This window comes from Nymphalis io, chromosome 21 (assembly GCF_905147045.1).
Source record: "Nymphalis io chromosome 21, ilAglIoxx1.1, whole genome shotgun sequence".
In the NCBI taxonomy this organism is placed as follows: domain Eukaryota; kingdom Metazoa; phylum Arthropoda; class Insecta; order Lepidoptera; family Nymphalidae; genus Nymphalis; species Nymphalis io.
The window spans coordinates 3501232-3521539 of NC_065908.1; the positions used below are offsets into that span (position 1 = coordinate 3501232).

The following is a 20308-nucleotide window of genomic DNA, read 5'->3' on the forward strand; positions in this document are numbered from 1 at the left end:
TATCATAACATAGATTTTTATTATTGTGATATTACGTTATCTTATCTGTATCCCACAACAAATCTATTTTTAAATAGATAATTTTTAATATAAAAAAGCACATGCGTTGTTAAATAAATTAAAAAATATGTGTTTTAATTGCTTTTGTAATCAAACAAACCAAAAAACATTTACAAACAAAATAAAATGAAAATGCATACATGCATGCTTCAATTAGAGCGTAAAATCGTTAATTCCTTTCTTGTTTTACAAACATGCCAAGTAAAGCGAAAGATGTTTTGTTGTCGTGAGATTTTTAATTTCAAATTGATTATATTTTCATCGTTCCTGTTTTTATTTGTTTCTTGTGATAAATATAAAATAAATTTAGTGCCTGAAGATGTTGTTACGGATCTTTATTTAAAATATAAGGAAGCAATTACAGATAGTATAGTATAGTTTTAAATATATTAATTCAGCTAATTAAACAATGGGGTTAAAACAATAATTAAAATAATTATTGTTGTCTTTGCCTGTCAAAATCTTATAGATTTGTATTTTTTTTTAGATAAACATAACCTGTCATCGCGCCGGTTGTTTAAGAATAACAAGCAATACGAGATACATGTTAAGAAACTTAAAGATGTTAACGGGTTTAAAGTACATAATCTTATGATTCAGGAAAACTTAAGAACCAATTCCGAACCTTTGATCTACATAAACAATCCAGTTGAATCAAAGATTCCAAAAGCCTATCTGTCTTTGGAAGAATTTAAAAATATTTTAACCGATAGAGTGATGACACAAAGAAAGAAATTAACCACGAAGCAAAACATGAAGTTATTAAAAAAATATTCAAATAGAAATGTTAACTTCAAAAGGACGACAAAAACTTTAGATAATAAAGTAAAATATATCAAAGTGATCGATAAAAGTAATTTTTATATTACTAAAGATAATAAAGTAACAAAAGAGAAACTAGTAAAAGAAATTGAACCAGTTTCGGATACAATCAATGCTAGATCAATTATTACCGAATTAAATACTTATACGATAAATAATAAATTAAAAGCTACAAAAGCTATCAATACAAAGAACGTTGATTTTACGGAAGGTATTAAAATTACAGAAATGGAATCAGTTTTGGACACAATCGCTGCTGAACCAAGGATTACTAAATTGGAAACTTTTATTACGAAACCAATATTGACAATCAGCAATACTGATGCTATAAATAATTTAAAAACTATGTATAAAGAAAAATCAACTGAAAAAATCGTGAAACACTTATTTGAAAAATATTCAGATAGTAATAAGTTCTTAGATAAAGTTCTAGCGACGTCGGATGAAATAAGCGTTATACATACAGCTACCAATGAAAGTATTGTAAGAGTTGAAGGTTATACACATAGTACTGAACAACAATTAGCAAAAACAACTATAGAAAATGTCACAAACGACGGCTTAGTCACGGCGGAAAAAAATATTACTAATCAAGTTACTGACAAAAATATTCAACAATTTAATGAAGAGATAAACAATAAAAGTAAAGTAATTACTACAGATTTAGAAACGTCACGAGAGAAAACAAATACGGTACAAATGACTTCAGCTAAAGAAACGCCAAGAAGAAAGACGACTTTGAAACAGTCCGAAGTTTTACAACATTCCAAAAAAACACTAAAAAAAGTAAAGAGAAGTACTTTAGGCGTAAGTATTGCTTAAAGTTGTTAAATTATTTTTCTTGTAACTACAGATTTTATTAGAGTTCTAAGACATAATTATATTTTTTTAATCTGTATATGTAGCCTATATTTGGAAATCTTGCTATATAATAATTTTATTAATATTTTTTTTTCTAGTAAATCTTTCTTTTTTTTTCAGCGACCACTAGTTTTTATGGGTAAACAATAAATCGAATTAATAATTAAATTTTATCTTACCTTATTGATTTAAAATAAACTAGAATCCAAGTTATTGCAAATGCAATAACTATAACAGTCTTCAACTGGCTTCTAACATCACTTTAACAACTATTATTTCAAAAAAGCTCACTTATAGAATACCGAACCGTATAAGATTAAGCCTTTGCGTATCTGAAAACATGAAACGGTGTTCCCGCCAAACTAAATGTCAAATTGTCAAACGCGCGAACATTGTGCCTGCGCTTCAGAATAAAGGCGCCACTTCACTGATTACAAAATACAGTCTCACGTGGAACTGACTGTACTCCGCTTATACCTTTATATCTACGAAGGGCTGTTAACGAGATAGCTCTATTTGACAGAGTAAAAACAGAAAGAGACAGCCATAACATCGAGTGTCAACTCCCATTGTAAGCCGCTTACTGCGCTTTGGACTGCTCATTTGCGGGAAAGAGACGTCTAGCTTTTTATCTGCGTTTCAGTTTTAATTCGCGCCCCGCCCATTCCTCTTTTATCCCCGAGTGGTGGGGTGAAGTTGGACAGTTTTAAATTATCTATTGTAATAAAATTATTTCGTAAAATAAGGAGTTGGTTTTGGTAATGACGTGTTTCATTTGTTTCGATATTTTAAAATGCCTTTTTTGCAATATTTTAACAATACTATGGCAACTTGATACTCGTAACTTAATCAAAAATATACTGATACCTATATATTAAAGTAATAATTCAGTTGTTTCATTTCAAACGCTATTAATTTTAAATAAATAATTGTAAATTGTAAAATAAATGAAGAAAAGCAAATCAATATTTTTTCATAGCAAAAATAGAAGCTCCTCAATAACTTTTTTCTTATTATTTATTAAATGTCTGATAATTATATTCGTTTGTTAAATTAATATTCATTAGATAGAAGACGTAGGCTTAATGTATGCAAACATTAACATAACATTTTACTTATAGAGTGTAACGCAACCCTTTACAGGATATCTCTCTTTTTCACACCCATTAAAAACTCGACGATTGATTTTCCATCTCGCTTCATCATCCAGCTTTCATCCAGACGCAATAAAAGCGTTTAAATGAATTTGTATTTTATCACAATAAATTAGAGTTGTATTTTGTTTGTGTGATCGTCTAAAAGCTTCTGTCAACATTTGCGGTTAAGTTTTGGTTTATCTCCCCCGCAAAACTGATAGTCCACAAACATTATCTTTGACCAATAGCACGTGAGCGTCAGCCATTTTCAGCCAATCGAGTGCTCGAAACGTTTCGGTGTCGCGCGTCCTTTTGATGTTTCTTTGTTTTAAAAATTGAATTGTTCGTTTTAACACCGCTCCCATAATACTTTTTTGTTTCGTTTTAATGAGTGCTGTAGATATTTGCATTTTGCGGGATTTATTAAATAAGCTAGCTTAGTAGATAAATTAACAGTAGAAATACTAAATGTTCATAGACAATGTTTTTTTTATTCTATTATAGAGGGACTAGGTATATATTGTGTAGGATTTGTTCAAGACTCATATTTTGCGACATTCTATATGCAATATAGAAATTTAACTATGATGTTAGCTATTAAAATAGGCCTAGGTTCTACCAAAAAATATGTACGTGAATAGTGCGTACTTCTTAATTGAATTTAACTACGTCTTTAATCTAGTGGCCAGCTTAAAATGCTGAAAATCTGAGGCTGTGCTTCGGTGCGCACGTAGAGCCATTGGTCCCGCGCCTGATCTCTATCGTCGTTTCCGATTGATGTCCCATCGGAATATAAGGGTGAGGGAAAGAAAGTGAGTGCTTGGACAGAAGCTTATGCACTACAATATGGAAAATCTCTTGTGCAGTTAACCAGTCTTTTTAATTGGGTACCGTAAAGGAAATCCGATCAGAATTTTAATTAATAATTGTCATAAAGTATTCATCGCTATCAAAATAAATATCAAATTAAATTTAAACGTTTTATGTTGACGGGAAATATTGAAAACTGTTAAAAATACGTGCAGGGTGTGTTGTGCAATGTATTATCTCATTACTGGCGAATATTTATATCTCATAGCTTAAAAAACAGCACGCGATAAAAGTCGTTATATAGTATGTGTATTTGCATATTTTTTGTGATAAAACCTATTAATACCTATGCCAAAATATTTGTAATAAAAAATGTCGTTTTCAAAGCGAACGCCGCCAAAACTACAACAGATATATGAAAACGAGGTAAGTATGTGAAAATTATAGATCAACAGAATACTTTATGACTCTAATTATCTATAAAAGATACATAGATATATGCTCATCTATCTTTTATAGATAAGTTAAACGATAAAACGATAAACTTAGTTAAACTTATAAGTCACTCAGTAAGTTAAGAATTTTATATATGCTGGATAGCATCACAGCTGGACAGCTGGACTTCAGACTCCAAGCTCACCACATGTACCAGGCACTCATATCTCCCAGGTAAGTTGATGAAGACTGTTATCACTACTATTATTAAAAATAAAACTAGTGATATAATTGCGATATATAATTGTGATATAATTAAGGGTGACAGTCGAACTATCGACAAATCTGATTGGTCACAGTGAATGTGTTTATCGACATATTAGAGAGTCAAATTAAAATATATTCAATGATATGTAAATGAAGTTAGAAGTTTTATTTCTATGGTTTTATGACATTCCAAAATACCTAACTTAAAGTACTATAACGATAGAATACCCCTACTTACGACTTTCTTAGCTCTCGACCACGTTGCCCTGTTTAGGTATCATAATATCTTATGTCTAATTTAAGCGATACAAGTGTATCACAAGTGGGTAACTTATTTAAGTAATATTGGTAGTTCGATATGATTGACCAGATTTAGATGAGAAGTACGCTTTCTTATGGATTGGAGTGCTCGTGTGAGGAAGGCAACACCAAAGTTTTTAGTATATTGTAGAGGTCAGAATCACAAGGTCTGCTGTTGATAGGCTAAAAAGAGTCTGGTGCAACCGCAATATAACAAAAGCCACCAAAGTCCGCCTGATGAGAAACCTGGTCTTCCATATATTTCTTTACGGCACAGACACATGGACGGTTCGACAGAAAGACCGACGCAAAATTGACGCACTCGAAATGTGGTGTTGGCGGTGACTGTTGGGATCCCTTGGACAGCATTTCTGACTAACATCTCGATCTTGGAGGAACTAAATATCAAAAAAAGACTATCGTCGACTGTGCAAACACGAATTCACAAATTCGGACATATTGTTCGAAATTAACACTCCATGGAACGACTCGTTGTCCAAGGGCAAGTGGAAGGCAAGCGGTCGCGCGGTCGAGTATCCAAGCGTTGGACAGACATTATAAAAGCTGCAACACAGACCTCCATAGTCCAATGTTCTAGAGATGCTGAAGAAGGCATCAAATGGAGACACATAGCGGGGGCTACATTAGCCAAAAACGATGCGTCATCGCCAACCACGACCACTCTGTCAAGAGCGAACGACTGATGAGATAGAGGTCAGCAGCAAGTCAGCTGCTCAATTTATGGATACTGCTTGAATAGTAACAGTTGCAGAAGCGACATGGTGTTGTTGTTCGTTAGCAAGTGCACGTTAAGACACGCGGGATTTTTATAGGGAAAAGATTTATCGGAAATCATTTTCTAAGCCAGCTCATGTTCCGCCTATACTACGAGGATTCGCTTTGCAAACAGTGTCAGAATTAAAATATCTTGAATATGTCAAAACTGAAAATATGAAATATTACTAAGAAATTAATAGAGAAAGAGAGGCATTGCAGTTCGGTGCAACATTTTAATTCGCATGTTAGCGCAATGTACATTATATTTTAATGACAATTTTACGCCAGCCTGCGGATCAACTATATTTAGAAGGCGTGCAGTGCTCTTAGAATGCAATATACCAAAGTTTTCAGAGTACGTGTCACAAACGACTTTTATACAGTCATGCGCAAAAAACTTGCGTCTTGCACAGGGTGAAATTGAGCTCGAACAATTTCAGACATATTTATAAACCTACAACTAGTACTAAGAAATAAAAGTTTTATATATTTTTTGGTTTTCTATTTATTTGCACACTATAGATAATAGTGTGCACTACCGTAACAGCCTGTGAATGTCCCACTGCTGGGCTAAAGGCCTCCTCTCCTCTTTTTGAGGAGAAGGTTCGGAGCTTATTCCACCACGCTGCTCCAATGCGGGTTGGTAGAATTCACATGTGGCAGAACTTCAGTGAAATTAGACACATGCAGGTTTCCTCACGATGTTTTCCTTCACCGTAAAGCACGAGATGAATTATAATCACAAATTAAGCACATGAAAATTCAGAGGTGCTTGCCCGGGTTTGAACCCACGATCATCGGTTAAGATTCACGCGTTCTTACCACAGGGCCATCTCATTTGCACTAAATACGTCTTAATTTATTATATTAACTTTAAACATTTAATCTTAATCAATATTCAACCATGAATAATAAATACTAATGATACCACAGAGCAACCCAACCTACAGACAAACTAGAAACAAAAATGTGCATTTCGTGTTCGGGCAATATATAAAAGCCTAAAATATATAAAAGAATAATCGTTACGTTTGATATTGAATGTTTTAATTTTTTTCCTTTGTGTCTCATGAAACCTAAAAGATATGATCATAAAACCTTAATTTTACTTACATGGGTAATGACCGGTCATGGTTGTCTTAGCGAATACTTGTGTACGATCGGACGTGAAACGAGGAGCCACCACTATGGCGTGGACCACGATATCACCCGTCGTGTGTTTCGTGTGTGACGCGGGACGGATACAGTTACTGCAGAGTGAAAAATGTCCGATATCACTGGTGATAGAACAGGCGATGAAGGACCCGTACTTGCCCCCCATGACTTTGACTCCTGGGAACAAATAGAAATATGTTCCAGCCAGGGTAGTTAGTTCCCAAGGTTGGTAGCGTTAATGATTTACATAATATTATATATTTCGTACATCGCCAATGTCTTTGGGCGATGGTCACTTGATAACTAGTAGCCAATTTGCCCTTCAATTCTGTAATACAATAAAAAAGACGATAAAAAAATCAATGGCATAGGTCCACATTTATACTTAAGATTTTGCAGAAGACAAATTTAGAAATATATGACTATATATTAAAGTTCAGAGGCGAACAAATAATTATATAAAGGTTCAGAGACGAAGTCGCAGGCTTCCCTAGATAATAAAATTGCATAGTTAAAGCTAGATAATTAAATTTGCATACCTAGGTCATATGTTTTACACGGCTATTCAGTGGAAAAACAATAGCAAAGGTTCACTGAGCACACTTCCTGTTTATTTGAATCAGATATAAATTTTTGCATTTTCCCGGTATTTAATAAAGTTTTAGTAATTATGAGATACTTTATATAGACCTGATGTTTTATCTGCGTAAATATATTTTTTTATCACGCAAGTACTGGCATATGGGCTCCTGATGATATATGGTCCCCTCTGTTAATAGATATTGTTAGAAGTGTACACCATTCCTTAACTTTGAATATGTTTAAAATCCTGGGATCTAAGATGTTACGTTCATTGTTACACACTATGCACACGATTGCGTGCAATTCTTCAGAAACTCGCCTCATTTTCATACACAGACACAGTTATTGTATGTGTGTGTTTTCCCTTGTTAAAGATGCACTTATACCTAAATCAGAACACAGTACAATTTATTGGTGTTTGGAAGTAAAATAACTAGTATATGCTTGTAGTAGTCACCCCAGACGGGCATCGCCCTACCATTGTAAGCCATTTTTTTGAATAACTATTTATGATATATATATATTTTTTAAATACTGAAAAAATTCAAAGATCGGAATTGAGCCTGCGAAATGTTACCTAGCTTAGTATCAGACTACCTATTAAAACCAACTGTCAATCGTATTTCTTTCTGACATGAGTGCTACGCAAAAAGAACCCACCAAATCAGACCAGACTGACTTGCCGACCCTTAAGTATGAGCTTTATCCTGTATATATATGTATATATATACATATATAAAATAATTAATTTAATCATGTTTATATCTATATACGTTTGCCTCTATGTAATATGTAACTGTATTTCACCAACGTATATAGTCTCAACTCTATGTTTCCTCAGCTTCTTCTAGGTTTCCTTTCAGTGAAATTAGACGCATGCAGGTTTCCTAATCATGTTTTCCTTCACTGTTAAGCACGAGACGAATTATAATAACAAATTTAGCACATGAAAATTCAGTGCTGCTTGCCCGGGTTTGAACCCACGATCATCGGTTAAGATTCACGCGTTCTTACCACTGGGCCATCTCGGCTTTAGGCCCGCCGTATTGTACTGAAAATTAAATAGCGTATCAAGGTAAATGCATAATATTTACTTTTATAGACAATTTTGATGCACAGATAACATATCATTAACGAGTTAGAACGAAGGAAACATTCTTAGTTTACATTATCATTTATTGTTAAAATAAGATAAATTTTAATTACTACATAATTACTGAATAATTAAAATTTAGAAAATATGTGAAACCTTGATAATTTAGTATAACGTTTATCTAGATATAAAGAATTCATTTTAATTATTTTATTATAAAACTGAATTATTTATAGAAGTGAACATTACTTTTAAGGGATACTTAAAAGTAATGTAGTTAAAAGTAAAGTAGCGTAATACAACTTAGTAGTAAATAGGTAATTTAAATTTAGAACTGTTTAAATTGCTACTAGTGGTAAGGCTTTGTGCAAACTCGTCTGGGTAGGTACCACCCACTCATCAGATATTCTATCGCAAAACAGCAGTACTTGAAATTGTTGTGTTCCGGTTTGAAAGGTGAGTGAGCCAGTGAGATACAGGCACAAGGGACATAACATCTTAGTTCCCAAGGTTGGTGGCGCATTGGCTGTAAGCGATGGTTAACATTTCTTACAATGGCAATGTCTATGGGCGTTGGTGACCACTTACCAACAGGTGGCCCATATGCTATCCGCCTTCTTATTCAATAATAAAAAAGAATTGTTATATACATATTTACACCTACCGAGACGAACCGGCACAGTATTCGGTAGTTAAGTACTTACTTCCGACGATTTTCATATCATATTTAATTAATACACACAGTATGGTGTTTGAAGATCATCCCTCTAATGATAGCATTTCTAGAGGGTTGGCATTGTCACGGTTGTATTCACAAGCAGTTCCGTTACATTCTACTATAATGATAATCTACCACTAGTTTTATAGTGGGTAGTTTGATTAACATTACACAGAGTCCCACGCACACCAACGCTTGGGAGGTTAGCGATAAAGACGAGTTGGAGTCAGTTAGGCGACAAACCGTAAAGTTCTAAGAAATTCTTTATGTTGCAGTTACATTGTATTAAGAAGCGAACGATACTGAAGTACTTACCTTTTCATATAACATTAAGGGTGATATTAGATAAATTATTTAAGTGTTTACATAATCAAGTTTTCATTCACCAAAAGGTGTTAGGATACGGGCGCTTGCTGCTTTATAAATGATTTGTGTGTAATTGATAGCTTAATCAACTTAGGTAAGTTTTTCTTTATATTGTCTGTATAATTAAACGACTACCTTGTTGGTCTTAGAGTCTTAGTGGCTTGATGTAAGGCCGCAGGCCCGGAGGTCCTGGGTTCAATTCCCGAGACCAACAAGAAGTTATTAGGATTTTCTGTCAGAAAATTCCCAGTAGCCGGGAGTCTGGAAGTTGGAAGTGTATAGTAGTATATACTCCTGAGCCTCGGAAAGCACGTAAAGCTGTTGGTCCTGCGCCTGAACTCTTTCCGGTCGAGTCGGATTGTCCCATCGGATTATGAAAGTTAGGGAATAGAGAATGCACCTGTGTTTGCGCACACATTTGTGCACTATAATATCTCCTGCGCAGTTGGCTTATCTCTTTTGAGATTGGCCGTCGTGACCGAAATCGGTCTGGAGGACATTATTATTATAATTAAAAGATAAAAAGATGCGACCTTGTTACATCACAATTAGATGTAACAAAGTCGCAATAATAGATGCTCTTAACTCTTTTATATTAAAAGGAAATCTATACATATAAATAAAATTAAAGTTTCTGTCTGTGATTTCAAAACAACCTTAAAAGCTATTATTGCCATTTGAGAGATACTAAAACGAAAACAATATATTAATTATTTTAGTTTACCTCTACTAAATAATAATTTAAACATTTTGTGTCACGTATAATTTAAACAGGCGTTATATACATAAGAATGGCACATTTTGAAGTATTTTCGTGACAAGCCGAAATTCACGCCAACGAAGCCGCGAGTTTTAATAAGTAGACGTATTCATAAAAATCTGTATTTCCTTTAATCGTAGATACAATTCTTTAGAGAACATTTGAAAAAAAAATGTTTGATAATAAATGATTTAAAGGTTCGGTGCGACATCAGCATTAACATATCCGGGCTGTCACCAGTTATTCTACTATCAAAGAACAATATTTTACATTCAAATTTGAATGGTGATTGATGAGTGAACCAGTTTAAGATATATGTATTTACCATATGAGATCATGAGATTGGCAGCGCATTGACGGTGTTCGTGTAAATTTATAGTTTCTATTAGCGAACGTAACCAAACATCAGATGTTCCATTAGGTAGCCCAGCTGAGATTAGAAATCCAAGGACCCCAGGCACTTTGCAATTTGAGCCCGTCCATTCCGAAGTAGTTATAGTATAGATAAATTATATTATTTTGGGCTAGCAGGGCCCCTAGGTAAGTAGGCTTAGGTATAAAGCTAACGAAGCTAGCCTTTGCCTTACTATAAAAAATTAAAAAAAATTGTCCTTTATGATAGTGGTTTTTTCGATATAAAGACAACTTTTTTATGGTTTATTCAAGTTCGGGATTAATATATATTCAGATTTACATAATCTTGTCTCTATACAATGTAGTATTTTATTTTGTAAATGGTATTTTTGGTAGTTATTATAATAAAAATGTATAAAGAATATTTTTTAACCATATGAATGAAATGGAAAGCTACCACCGATTTGGTTTTATCGAGACGAACCGGCACAAAAAATGTTGTATATATTTTTTTCCGAAATAACATTGTCAGGTTGATTAAATTAAATTAAATTAAATTTCTCACGTTTTTTATCATCTGTTTCATATTTTACGTAAAAGTTTTATCTATTAATGTTTTTAAACATAGGAATTATTATTGTAGCAAAGATAAAATCAAATAGAAAGTTTAAAAAGTACTTTTTTATCATAATAAGCGATACATTTTAAAAATTAATAAATATTCTGCTGTAGCATATAGGTTCTATTTAGTTTGCTGTTTTAATATTCATAATAGTATCAGATTAAATTAACCGTTATTATTTTTATTAACTTTACAAAGAGCCTCGTCAGCTTTAATCAACAGCTACTGCCATCTAGTTATTTTATTTCTAATTTATTTTTTGACACCCCTCGACAGATGGCGTTAGTTGTATTCGCTGCACTAACATAGTTTGCGTGTTTATGCTAGGTGGAGTTACGACATCTTAGTTACACTGCTTATATATAGAGGACGCTGTGTAAACTGGTAAATAGTAATATTCTAATAAAAAATTAAAAAAAGTGATAAAAATCTACAACATTTTCTAATTAATTCGATATGAATATTTGTATAAAAATATAAATCAGAAATCTGTATCAATATATTATTCATTTATAATATATTGTTCGAAGAGAAATAAAAGCTTTAGCTGGAGCATCCATAAAAATATTGAAAATTATTTCTTTTTAGATAAATTTCTAAAATACATTTCCTTCTACACAACACCGCTTAATTTAAGTTGGGCAACTAAATACGTCATAGAATTTATTTCAAGTCAAGCTTGCACTCTGAGTAAAAGTTCTGTGTGCATGCATATAGTCGAGATGGCCCAATGGATAAAAGATATATAACCGGAAGTCACTTTTCAAATCTGGGCCCCAAGCAATATTAAGCTCAATAGAGCTCTAACTCGTTAAATAAAGGTCCCCCTCAAAATACGTTATTACGGACTTACTTACTTTTTCATATAAGAGTAATTAAGTAAGCCGCTAAATCGCCTACTGCAGGGCTAAGGCCTCATTTTCTTTTTGAGGAATACGTTTGGAGCTTATTCCATTACGCCCCAATGCGGGTGGGTGGACCGTATATCACATGGATATGGCAGATATTCATCCAACACATCCAGGTTTCCTCACGATTTGTTCCTTCAGGGCCGTACGAAACGTACCAATTCACATATGTATAATTTATATTACCTCAAATTATTTGACCTCATGATTATGGTCTAATTTCGAACACTGGACGAATATTAGTTAACTTAAACGTTTATGGAGATGCAATCTTTCTCCAATTATATTCAATCAATCAATCAACAGCCTTTCGTAATCCACTGCTGGACATAGGCCTCTCCCAAGGTGCGCCAAAGCTCCCGATCCTCCGCCTTCCGCATCCAGTCGGTCCCCGCCACCTTCTTAAGGTCATCGGTCCACCTGGCTGGAGGGCGCCCTACGCTGCGTTTGCCGATCCGTGGTCTCCACTCTAGGACTCGTCTGCTCCAACGGCCATCGGTCCTACGACATACGTGACCAGCCCACTGCCACTTCAGCCTGCTAATTTTGCAAGCTACGTCGGTGACTCCGGTTCTTTTCCGGATAATCTCATTTCTGATCTTATCCTTCAAGGATACATTAATTTCGTGTAATTGTTCCATATCTCGATATAAAGTATACCATTAAGTACTAAATTTTATTTAAATGTGATTTGAGTTTTGTTTGTAACACACTGACAAAAACAAAAACACTGCTAGCCAAAGCGCTTGCGTAGTTACTTCTACACGTAATAAATAAATTCTCTTGATCGAATTTCGACCAAAGCGAGGGCTGTCATTCTCAATACAGATGAGTTAACTAAGCAGGTAATATTATAATGAACAAGTTCGTCGCTAATACATGTGCACCGTGTTTAAGTTTATAGGAGGAAAATCAAGAGGGAAGATAATTATAAATACAAAAAGTCACAATGCGTTGGCAAAACAAAATTTTCCCTTCCATAAAATAAGCATCATAAATAAAATTCAAGCATCGCAATTCTCGTGCGTGCTCACGCACTGTGGGCTTAAAACGTTTACATATTCAATTGCAAGGTAAAACCCACTTGTGGCCGTGAAGGAGTATAAGTACAAAATAATTGGTGTTACATCTAAAGGCAGAATATCGAAGAGATAATAATAGAATATATAAAAGAGAAATAGAAAACATACATTACACAATAACTTACTTATTTGTTATTAAATACTACGCTGTATTGTATTAAATGAAAAATTAATACGGCTAAAATAAAAAGTTATAACAATACGAAATATAACGATTTATAAGAAGTGAAATATTAATTAAAAAGAAGTATTTAATCACAAAATTACGAACTTAAGGACATTTTATAAAGACACGAACGGTACAATTCAAATTATGCGATAAAAAAATTACAAATCATATCGATATCTCAAACTGGCAGATAATAATTTCCATGGTAACAGCGCGTAAAAGCAAAAATTGAAAAAAGTCTTTGACAGCGAGGCGTACGTGTGCTGCCAGAGCTATTGTCACACACAATTGCTAAAAATATACATACATATGTTTGAATGTCTCGTTATGCTAGTGGCTAAAATTTGGCGGCTGATCCAGAGTTCCTGGAATAATTCTTTGCGTCGAGCCAATAATAAGTCATTGAGGCTATTTGACCTGCCTCATTTTTACGTAGCAAGTCGAAGTGTTTACTCATCGAAAAGTACGCCTAATTTATCTCCGGCCTTGTCAGATAGCCGTCCAAATAGAGAATACTTTATTGCACCCACACATCTGCATATAATAATAATTGCGCCGTTGGCCGTTGAGAATGGTCACTATTGCAGAAATTGGTCAGGAATATATAAAGTAATTGAATACATAAAACATATGTAAAATATTATAATAATAATAGCAATGTCCTTTTTTTAAATAGTATTTAATAAAACAAGAAATAATAATATTATGTTGTACACGACTATAATTATAGAAAAGAAAAGAAAATGAGATGAGATGAATGTATATAAGATAAAATTGTATCAGGGATACATAATTAAAGACTTATTACCTTCCTGAATAAACTACAAGAGTTATATATGAAAATAAGAAATACCAACAAGATATCAAATGACAAAGAATACTATATAAAAATATTTATTTTAATGAGTCCACGGAAATGTAACGACTTCGAAGATTTTTTTTTTTATAGAATAGGAAGGCGGACGAGCATATGAGCCACCTGATGGTAAGTGGTCACAAACGCCCATAGACATTGGCATTGTAAGAAATGTGGAACTAAGATGTTATGTCCCTTGTGCCTGTAATTACACTGGGACACTCACCTGCTGTTTTGCGGTAGAATATCTGATGAGTGGGTGGTACCTACTCAGACGAAATTGCACAAAGTTCTACCACTAAGTGTTTGAATTTTTCAATTTTGTACAAGTAAATCATTTATTTATATATCCAATTTTCTATTTATATTTGATAATTATCCTTGCTATTAATTACTATTTATTTATAACCTGTTTGTTGTATTTCAATAGTCTGTAGGTCTATGCTTTGTTCGTTCAACAATGTTGATTTTAATCATATATACAAAGCAATCTCTCAAAAAACTTATGTTACGTGAGTTTTTACCTCTTTTTGAATATCTCTAAATTTCTTATAAGAACAAAAGTGCTTTTTACTCCGAAAACAATTAAAAGTACTTTTTAATAAAGATGTCGTGGCTAATTAGAGTTCTGGCTGTAACATCAATGTATAAACTGATCATAATTGAAATTCTTGTTTTATAAGTAATAGTTTATTCTATTTATTTATTAATTGACATAATAAACACCATCGTTACAACAATTAGATAAATCTAGGCGATTAAGGCATCTTGAATTATTTTAATTAGGGTTTCTTTAATTTATTGAATATAGGTCACGTAAATAAGTTTATCCAATCTTGGTGATAATTCATTATATCCTTGGTTATTATACAATCTTTGGTTAGTTGGTGTAAATATTTCATTTGCATTTAAAAATTTATTAACATTACACTTGCTTTGTAAGAGAGCCCTAAAAGATCGAAATTTTTCTATTTTTCCCCGACAACTCTCAATCAATTAATAAAGATACGTATTTATAAATGAAATATTTCATCCGACGGTGGATGAAATGCAGTGTGTTAAACATACTTTATACATGTGTTAAAAGCATACCATAAAAAAAAACAGTTTAATTAAAAGAGTTTAACACGATATAATTTAATATTGCATCGTTACTTCTTTAATAAGCAAAGTAATCGTGTCAATGAATTGATAATATATGCAGCGTTAATGAAAATCACCCCCCATCGCGTCTCACAGACTATGTCACATTCTGGTCGATAAATAAACAACGTTCACAGATAACGTTATGTTTGTCTATTATTCATCATCTAGTATCTAATAAGGTTTTTTATTATTGTAAACAATTAGAAAGGAAATAAATTGACAAAATTAAAAAAATAAAATCAAAATACTTTATTCAAAATTGAAGCGTAATACTTGCATATTGGTAGTCAAACTAGAAACTACCACCAAAGAATGTCAGCGTTTTTTATATCATGTTTCGTTTACAAAAAAAAAGAGAAATAACCATGCGGCGATCATCTCTTTCCAAGGTATCGTCATTAATTGTATAATAACCTTTAACAAACAAGCGTTCCTTTACATTTTTTTTTAAATTTAGCAAGTAAGGCATTTTGATATCCTGTTGTAAAATCGTACACATAGCCCCACAAAAGAGTTACTGACTATGCAGTCGAGTAACGGGAGTAATTAGTTTGTGTTTGTTCCTTGTACCAATGTTATGAGTATCACATTTTCTCACAAATCAATATAACAGTGCTACTCTGTAAGAACTCATTCCATTATTCGCCCGTGAAATGTTGACAACCGACTTTTGATGCGTGAACTCTTGAAGTGTTATAGTTGTTATGGTCAATGTGTCAAATTTCCCTGAAATTCTGCAACATGTGTATTCCACCAATCAGCATTGGAGCAGCGTGGTGGTATAAGCTCCAAACCACCTCCTAAAAAGAAAGAGGCTTTAGCCCAGCAATGGGATATTCAAAGGCTGTTACTGTAATATTATTTGTGCATGTTGAGTGAAAATACGATTTTGTAATGTATTAGTGGATATCACCCATTAGTTAATTACTCTAACACCAAAAAAATGTACTTTTTTATAGAATAGGAAGGCGGATGAGCATATAGGCCACCTGATGGTAAGTGGTCACCAAACGCGCTTAGGTATGGGCATTGTAAGAAATGTCAACCATCGCTTACATAGCCAATGCGCCACCAACCTTGGGAACTAAGATTTTATGTCCCTTGTGCCTGTAATTACACTGGCTCACTCACCCTTCAAACCGGAACACAACAATATCAAGTATTGCTGTTTTGCGGTAGAATATCTGATGAGTGGGTGGTACCTACCCAGACGAGCTTGCACAAAGCCCTACCACCAGTAAAGAGCCGCAGTACTATGTATTGCTGTTAAATATTTTATGCAATATATAAAAACTCCATGCTATTTATAATAAAATATAAAATCTATGAAATTCTACTGTCACCAAATTCAGCAAGACAAAGCCTAGTAATAAATGTCTTGTTCGCACGTGCATACATATGTAGGCAAATAAAAATAAATATTCTTGATCCATTTAATATGACCACGCACGGACGATCACGCCACTCACTCTCAATTTACAAGACACAGCATACATTATTCATTACGATGTAAGGTTTATATCTCCACCGAAATATAAAAACTAAATATTTTTATTAAAACTTTATCATAATATATAAATATTATATTTAACATATAAAAATATGTCCATAGATGCTGTTACAAACTCTTCTTCTTTCTTAATTCTTTTAGCTAGACTTTGTTTGCGCAACTTTTGTAACTTTATACCGACCATTAGACAATTATTTCATTCACAAATAAATACAATTCTCAGAATTATGTCAATTTCTAAAGTCTAATAACTCAATAGCCACATACCAACATCATTTGTAAATATTGTACCGAATAAGAAAAAGTTTTCAAAAAACGAAATTGTATTATGACGCGATTGTTATCAAATTTTTACAAACACAATTATCGGAATATTTACGACGTATTTTATACACGTGAGAAAAGTCAATATATCAACAAGAGGCTCTTACGCAATAAACAAAATTTGATAAATTGGAATATTTGCGCAACCTTTCTTGTTATAGAAAAAACGTGGGGAGCGAAGTCTATTTTCAACGTTAAATAATTACATATGTTTATAATATAAATATTATATAAGAATTATTTATATAAAACACTTATTAGAATTTATTATGCTAAAGGATTTGTATTATATCTAGCAAGTTTATAAAATTTTTTTTTTTTAATAATATGATGAACTATTGTTTGAAAGATTATAATCTCGCTAGGTTGGATGTCATGAAAGAAAGCATTGTTAATTTGGGGTAGTAGGTCAACAAGTATTAAGTAACAAACAATAAAAATGGAAAGGAACTATAGAAAAGGTAACATACATATACCAATTAACCTAATAAGCTCAAATTTGTGTATATCTTACATAATATCATTACTAAAATTATAAATGCGACATTGAGTCAGTTTGTATGTTTGTCACGCTTTCACGTCTTTAACTATTGGACTGATTATAATGAAATTTCGTTTCTTTCATACGCATTGTCAGGCGTGCAGAAAAAATTATAGTGTATGTAACACCTCCATCCCTCCCACGTGGGTAAAGCCGCAGGAGGAATTCATTCATACTGTTAATAATAATGCTCACGTGAAACTTATAAACCAATACAACGGTCTGGTTTGCGTGGTTGGTAGATGCCTTTCACGCCGAAGGTTGTGGGTTCTATTCCCACCCAGGACAGACATTTGTGTGCATGTACACGTCTGTTTGTCCTAAGTCTGGGTGTAATTATATAAATAAGTATGTATTTACAAAAAAAAAGTATGATATGTAATATATCACTTTTATGTTATGCCTGTACCCCTGTACATTTAGCTAAAATAAAAATTAAACACAACACCATTTGTGTCCACATATTTTTTAATTGTTATAAGCTCCAAGATTATCTATTTGAATATTTTCCCTCTGATATCCAACGTCCTGTAAACATGAAATTTCTTTTGACATTAGTTTACTCACCATTTATTAAATATGTAATTAATTTTATTGTAAGAAATAAATTAAAATTATATTTTTATATTATTTATATGTTGTGTTCAAATAATTATTTTATTTAATTATAATATTGTTCTAGAAATTTACTGTAGAATTATATAGTTTTCACTAATCATCATTAAATGATTTTAAATTTGAAACCGAATTATTTCATATCGTATGTGTCATCTATTTTATACGTGACATTGGCAGAATATTTTGCGCTCAAATAGCGTAGATACACGCCAGAAAAGAGAAAACAAAAACGGTTATTTTGACATTCAAATTTTTTAAATTTTAATCATGACAAGGTTTCGTCAAGCTAAGCCTTATTTTTCCTATCATTTATATTATAAATAAAATTCAATTAATCGATTTGTAATTGTATGTATATCAATTAGGATATAATTTTTTTCTTTTGTTTTGTGTACTATCGGTAATGCGTTTTGGATACAAACTTTCATGACTATGTTTACCAAAAGTTTGTATTTAGTATCATAAATCCTAACAGTAACACTATATCTTTCGATTATATCTCCTTGGGTTTTAAACTATGTTGTCTCATGCAGAATATAAAACTACAAGTTTCTGCCTGCGGCTTCGCTCACGCGTAAAGAGATGCATATGATTCCTATGTCCTTTCTTGTTCCCTTGACGAAGTGTATGTAACATGATGAGTTCAGTAGCTAAGACGTGAAAGCCTAACAAGCAAACGAAATAGCATCATTTTAATGTTTCAATATTAATGTGTGAATCAAAATGATATCGCCAAATATGGTTCTAATGGTAATTTAAGAACATTATTATCGAATCAGTGAGAGTATTTAAGATGAATTCGTCCTAAAGCAAAATGTGGATACTATTATAATACCTAAAAATTTTTAAGATACAAATATTAATTAATTTATTTATTTAATCATTACATATAAAAAATCTTTAGCGTCCGTATCAATACTAAAGCTTATGAATAGACAGACCAATTTATTTTGTATGTATATCCAAAAGGCACATTAAATAAGTTATCGTGTTGGTACAAAGCGATGAAACGCTTCTACACAGAAAGGAAATCTTACCATTGATCGCAAACTCGATTGAATATACATATTTCAAAAAGTGCAACAATTTAATTAATATATAAATAGATAAAAAAGGCAAGTAATTAATCAAACAACTTCAGGGAATAGCAAAAATACATATATGCGACTGACATTATATTGAAAGTATACTGACATTATTTATACAGTATATAAAGGCCTAGTTTCCGTACACGTTTGTATGTTATTTTGATTTTCGCATTACGTCGTAATCCTTCTTGAAAAATATATTTGTTGTCAAGCGCAGCTATAATAAATAACAAAAAATACATTTTGGTTTAATATAAAATATGATAAACTAAAATCTATATTTGTTGATATAATGCCATAAACAATAATATTTGTTAGTGGCAACTGAAATCTTTAGTAAGAACCGCACTGGTTACATCTAACGCCCTTTCTAAGTTAACTGAAAGCGGAAATGCCAGCTAATTCAGTTTCCTGTCGCCCACGGGATAATTTAATTTCACTATATTCAAACAAAGCGTATTACAAGCCGACTGGGCTATGGTGAACTATGGTGTATAGCGAACGAGATTTCTTAACATTCGATTTCGCAAATATCATGCAAATACTGAGCAAATAATTATGAAGGTATTTCACTATTTTTATGTTTTCAACTTAAGAATATAAAAATATATTTTAGTTACAGAAATAATAGTTTTTAATGTCATTAAATATCTAAGTGTACATTTAAGTTCTATATAATAATGTCGTTCAGACCGATTTCAGCCACGGCGGCCAATCTCAAGAGAGATTAGCCAACTGCGCAGGATATATTATAGTGTAATCCAACTTTTTTTTTTTTTATAGAATAGGAAGGTGGACGAGCATATGGGCCACCTGATGGTAAGTGGTCACCAAACGCTCTTAGACATTGGCATTGTAAGAAATGTCAACCATCGCTTATAGCCAATGCGCCACCAACCTTGGGAACTAAGATTTTATGTCCCTTGTGCCTGTAATTACACTGGCTCA

At 32.7% G+C, this 20308-nt stretch overlaps 2 protein-coding genes across 3 annotated transcripts in view; both read left to right on the plus strand.

Moving 5' to 3' along the window:
• Nucleotides 1–20308, plus strand: part of LOC126776726 (protein mini spindles) — a 230730-nt gene that overhangs the window by 90573 nt on the left and 119849 nt on the right. The gene's annotated exons all lie outside the window — the stretch shown is intronic.
• On the plus strand, nucleotides 219–2505 carry LOC126776830 (uncharacterized). Of its 2 annotated transcripts, none has more exons than XM_050499662.1 (3): nucleotides 219–474; nucleotides 548–1689; nucleotides 1864–2505. In XM_050499662.1, exons 2-3 carry the CDS (start codon nucleotides 652–654, stop codon nucleotides 1891–1893), a joined length of 1068 nt encoding a protein of 355 aa, XP_050355619.1. In that variant the 5' UTR covers nucleotides 219–474; nucleotides 548–651; the 3' UTR covers nucleotides 1894–2505. The 2 variants fall into 2 exon arrangements, with proteins under 2 accessions (XP_050355619.1, XP_050355618.1); XM_050499661.1 differs by having other exon boundaries at nucleotides 219–427.

What these genes read in the sequence shown, in the direction of transcription:
- LOC126776830 (XM_050499661.1), top strand. Translation starts at nt 274, where the DNA reads ATGTTTTGTTGTCGTGAGATTTTTAATTTCAAATTGATTATATTTTCA. An exon ending in TAAGGAAGCAATTACAGATA is followed by an intron (nt 428 to 547) that starts GTATAGTATAGT and finishes ATTTTTTTTTAG; the next exon opens with ATAAACATAACCTGTCATCG. An exon ending in TAAAGAGAAGTACTTTAGGC is followed by an intron (nt 1,690 to 1,863) that starts GTAAGTATTGCT and finishes TTTTTTTTTCAG; the next exon opens with CGACCACTAGTTTTTATGGG.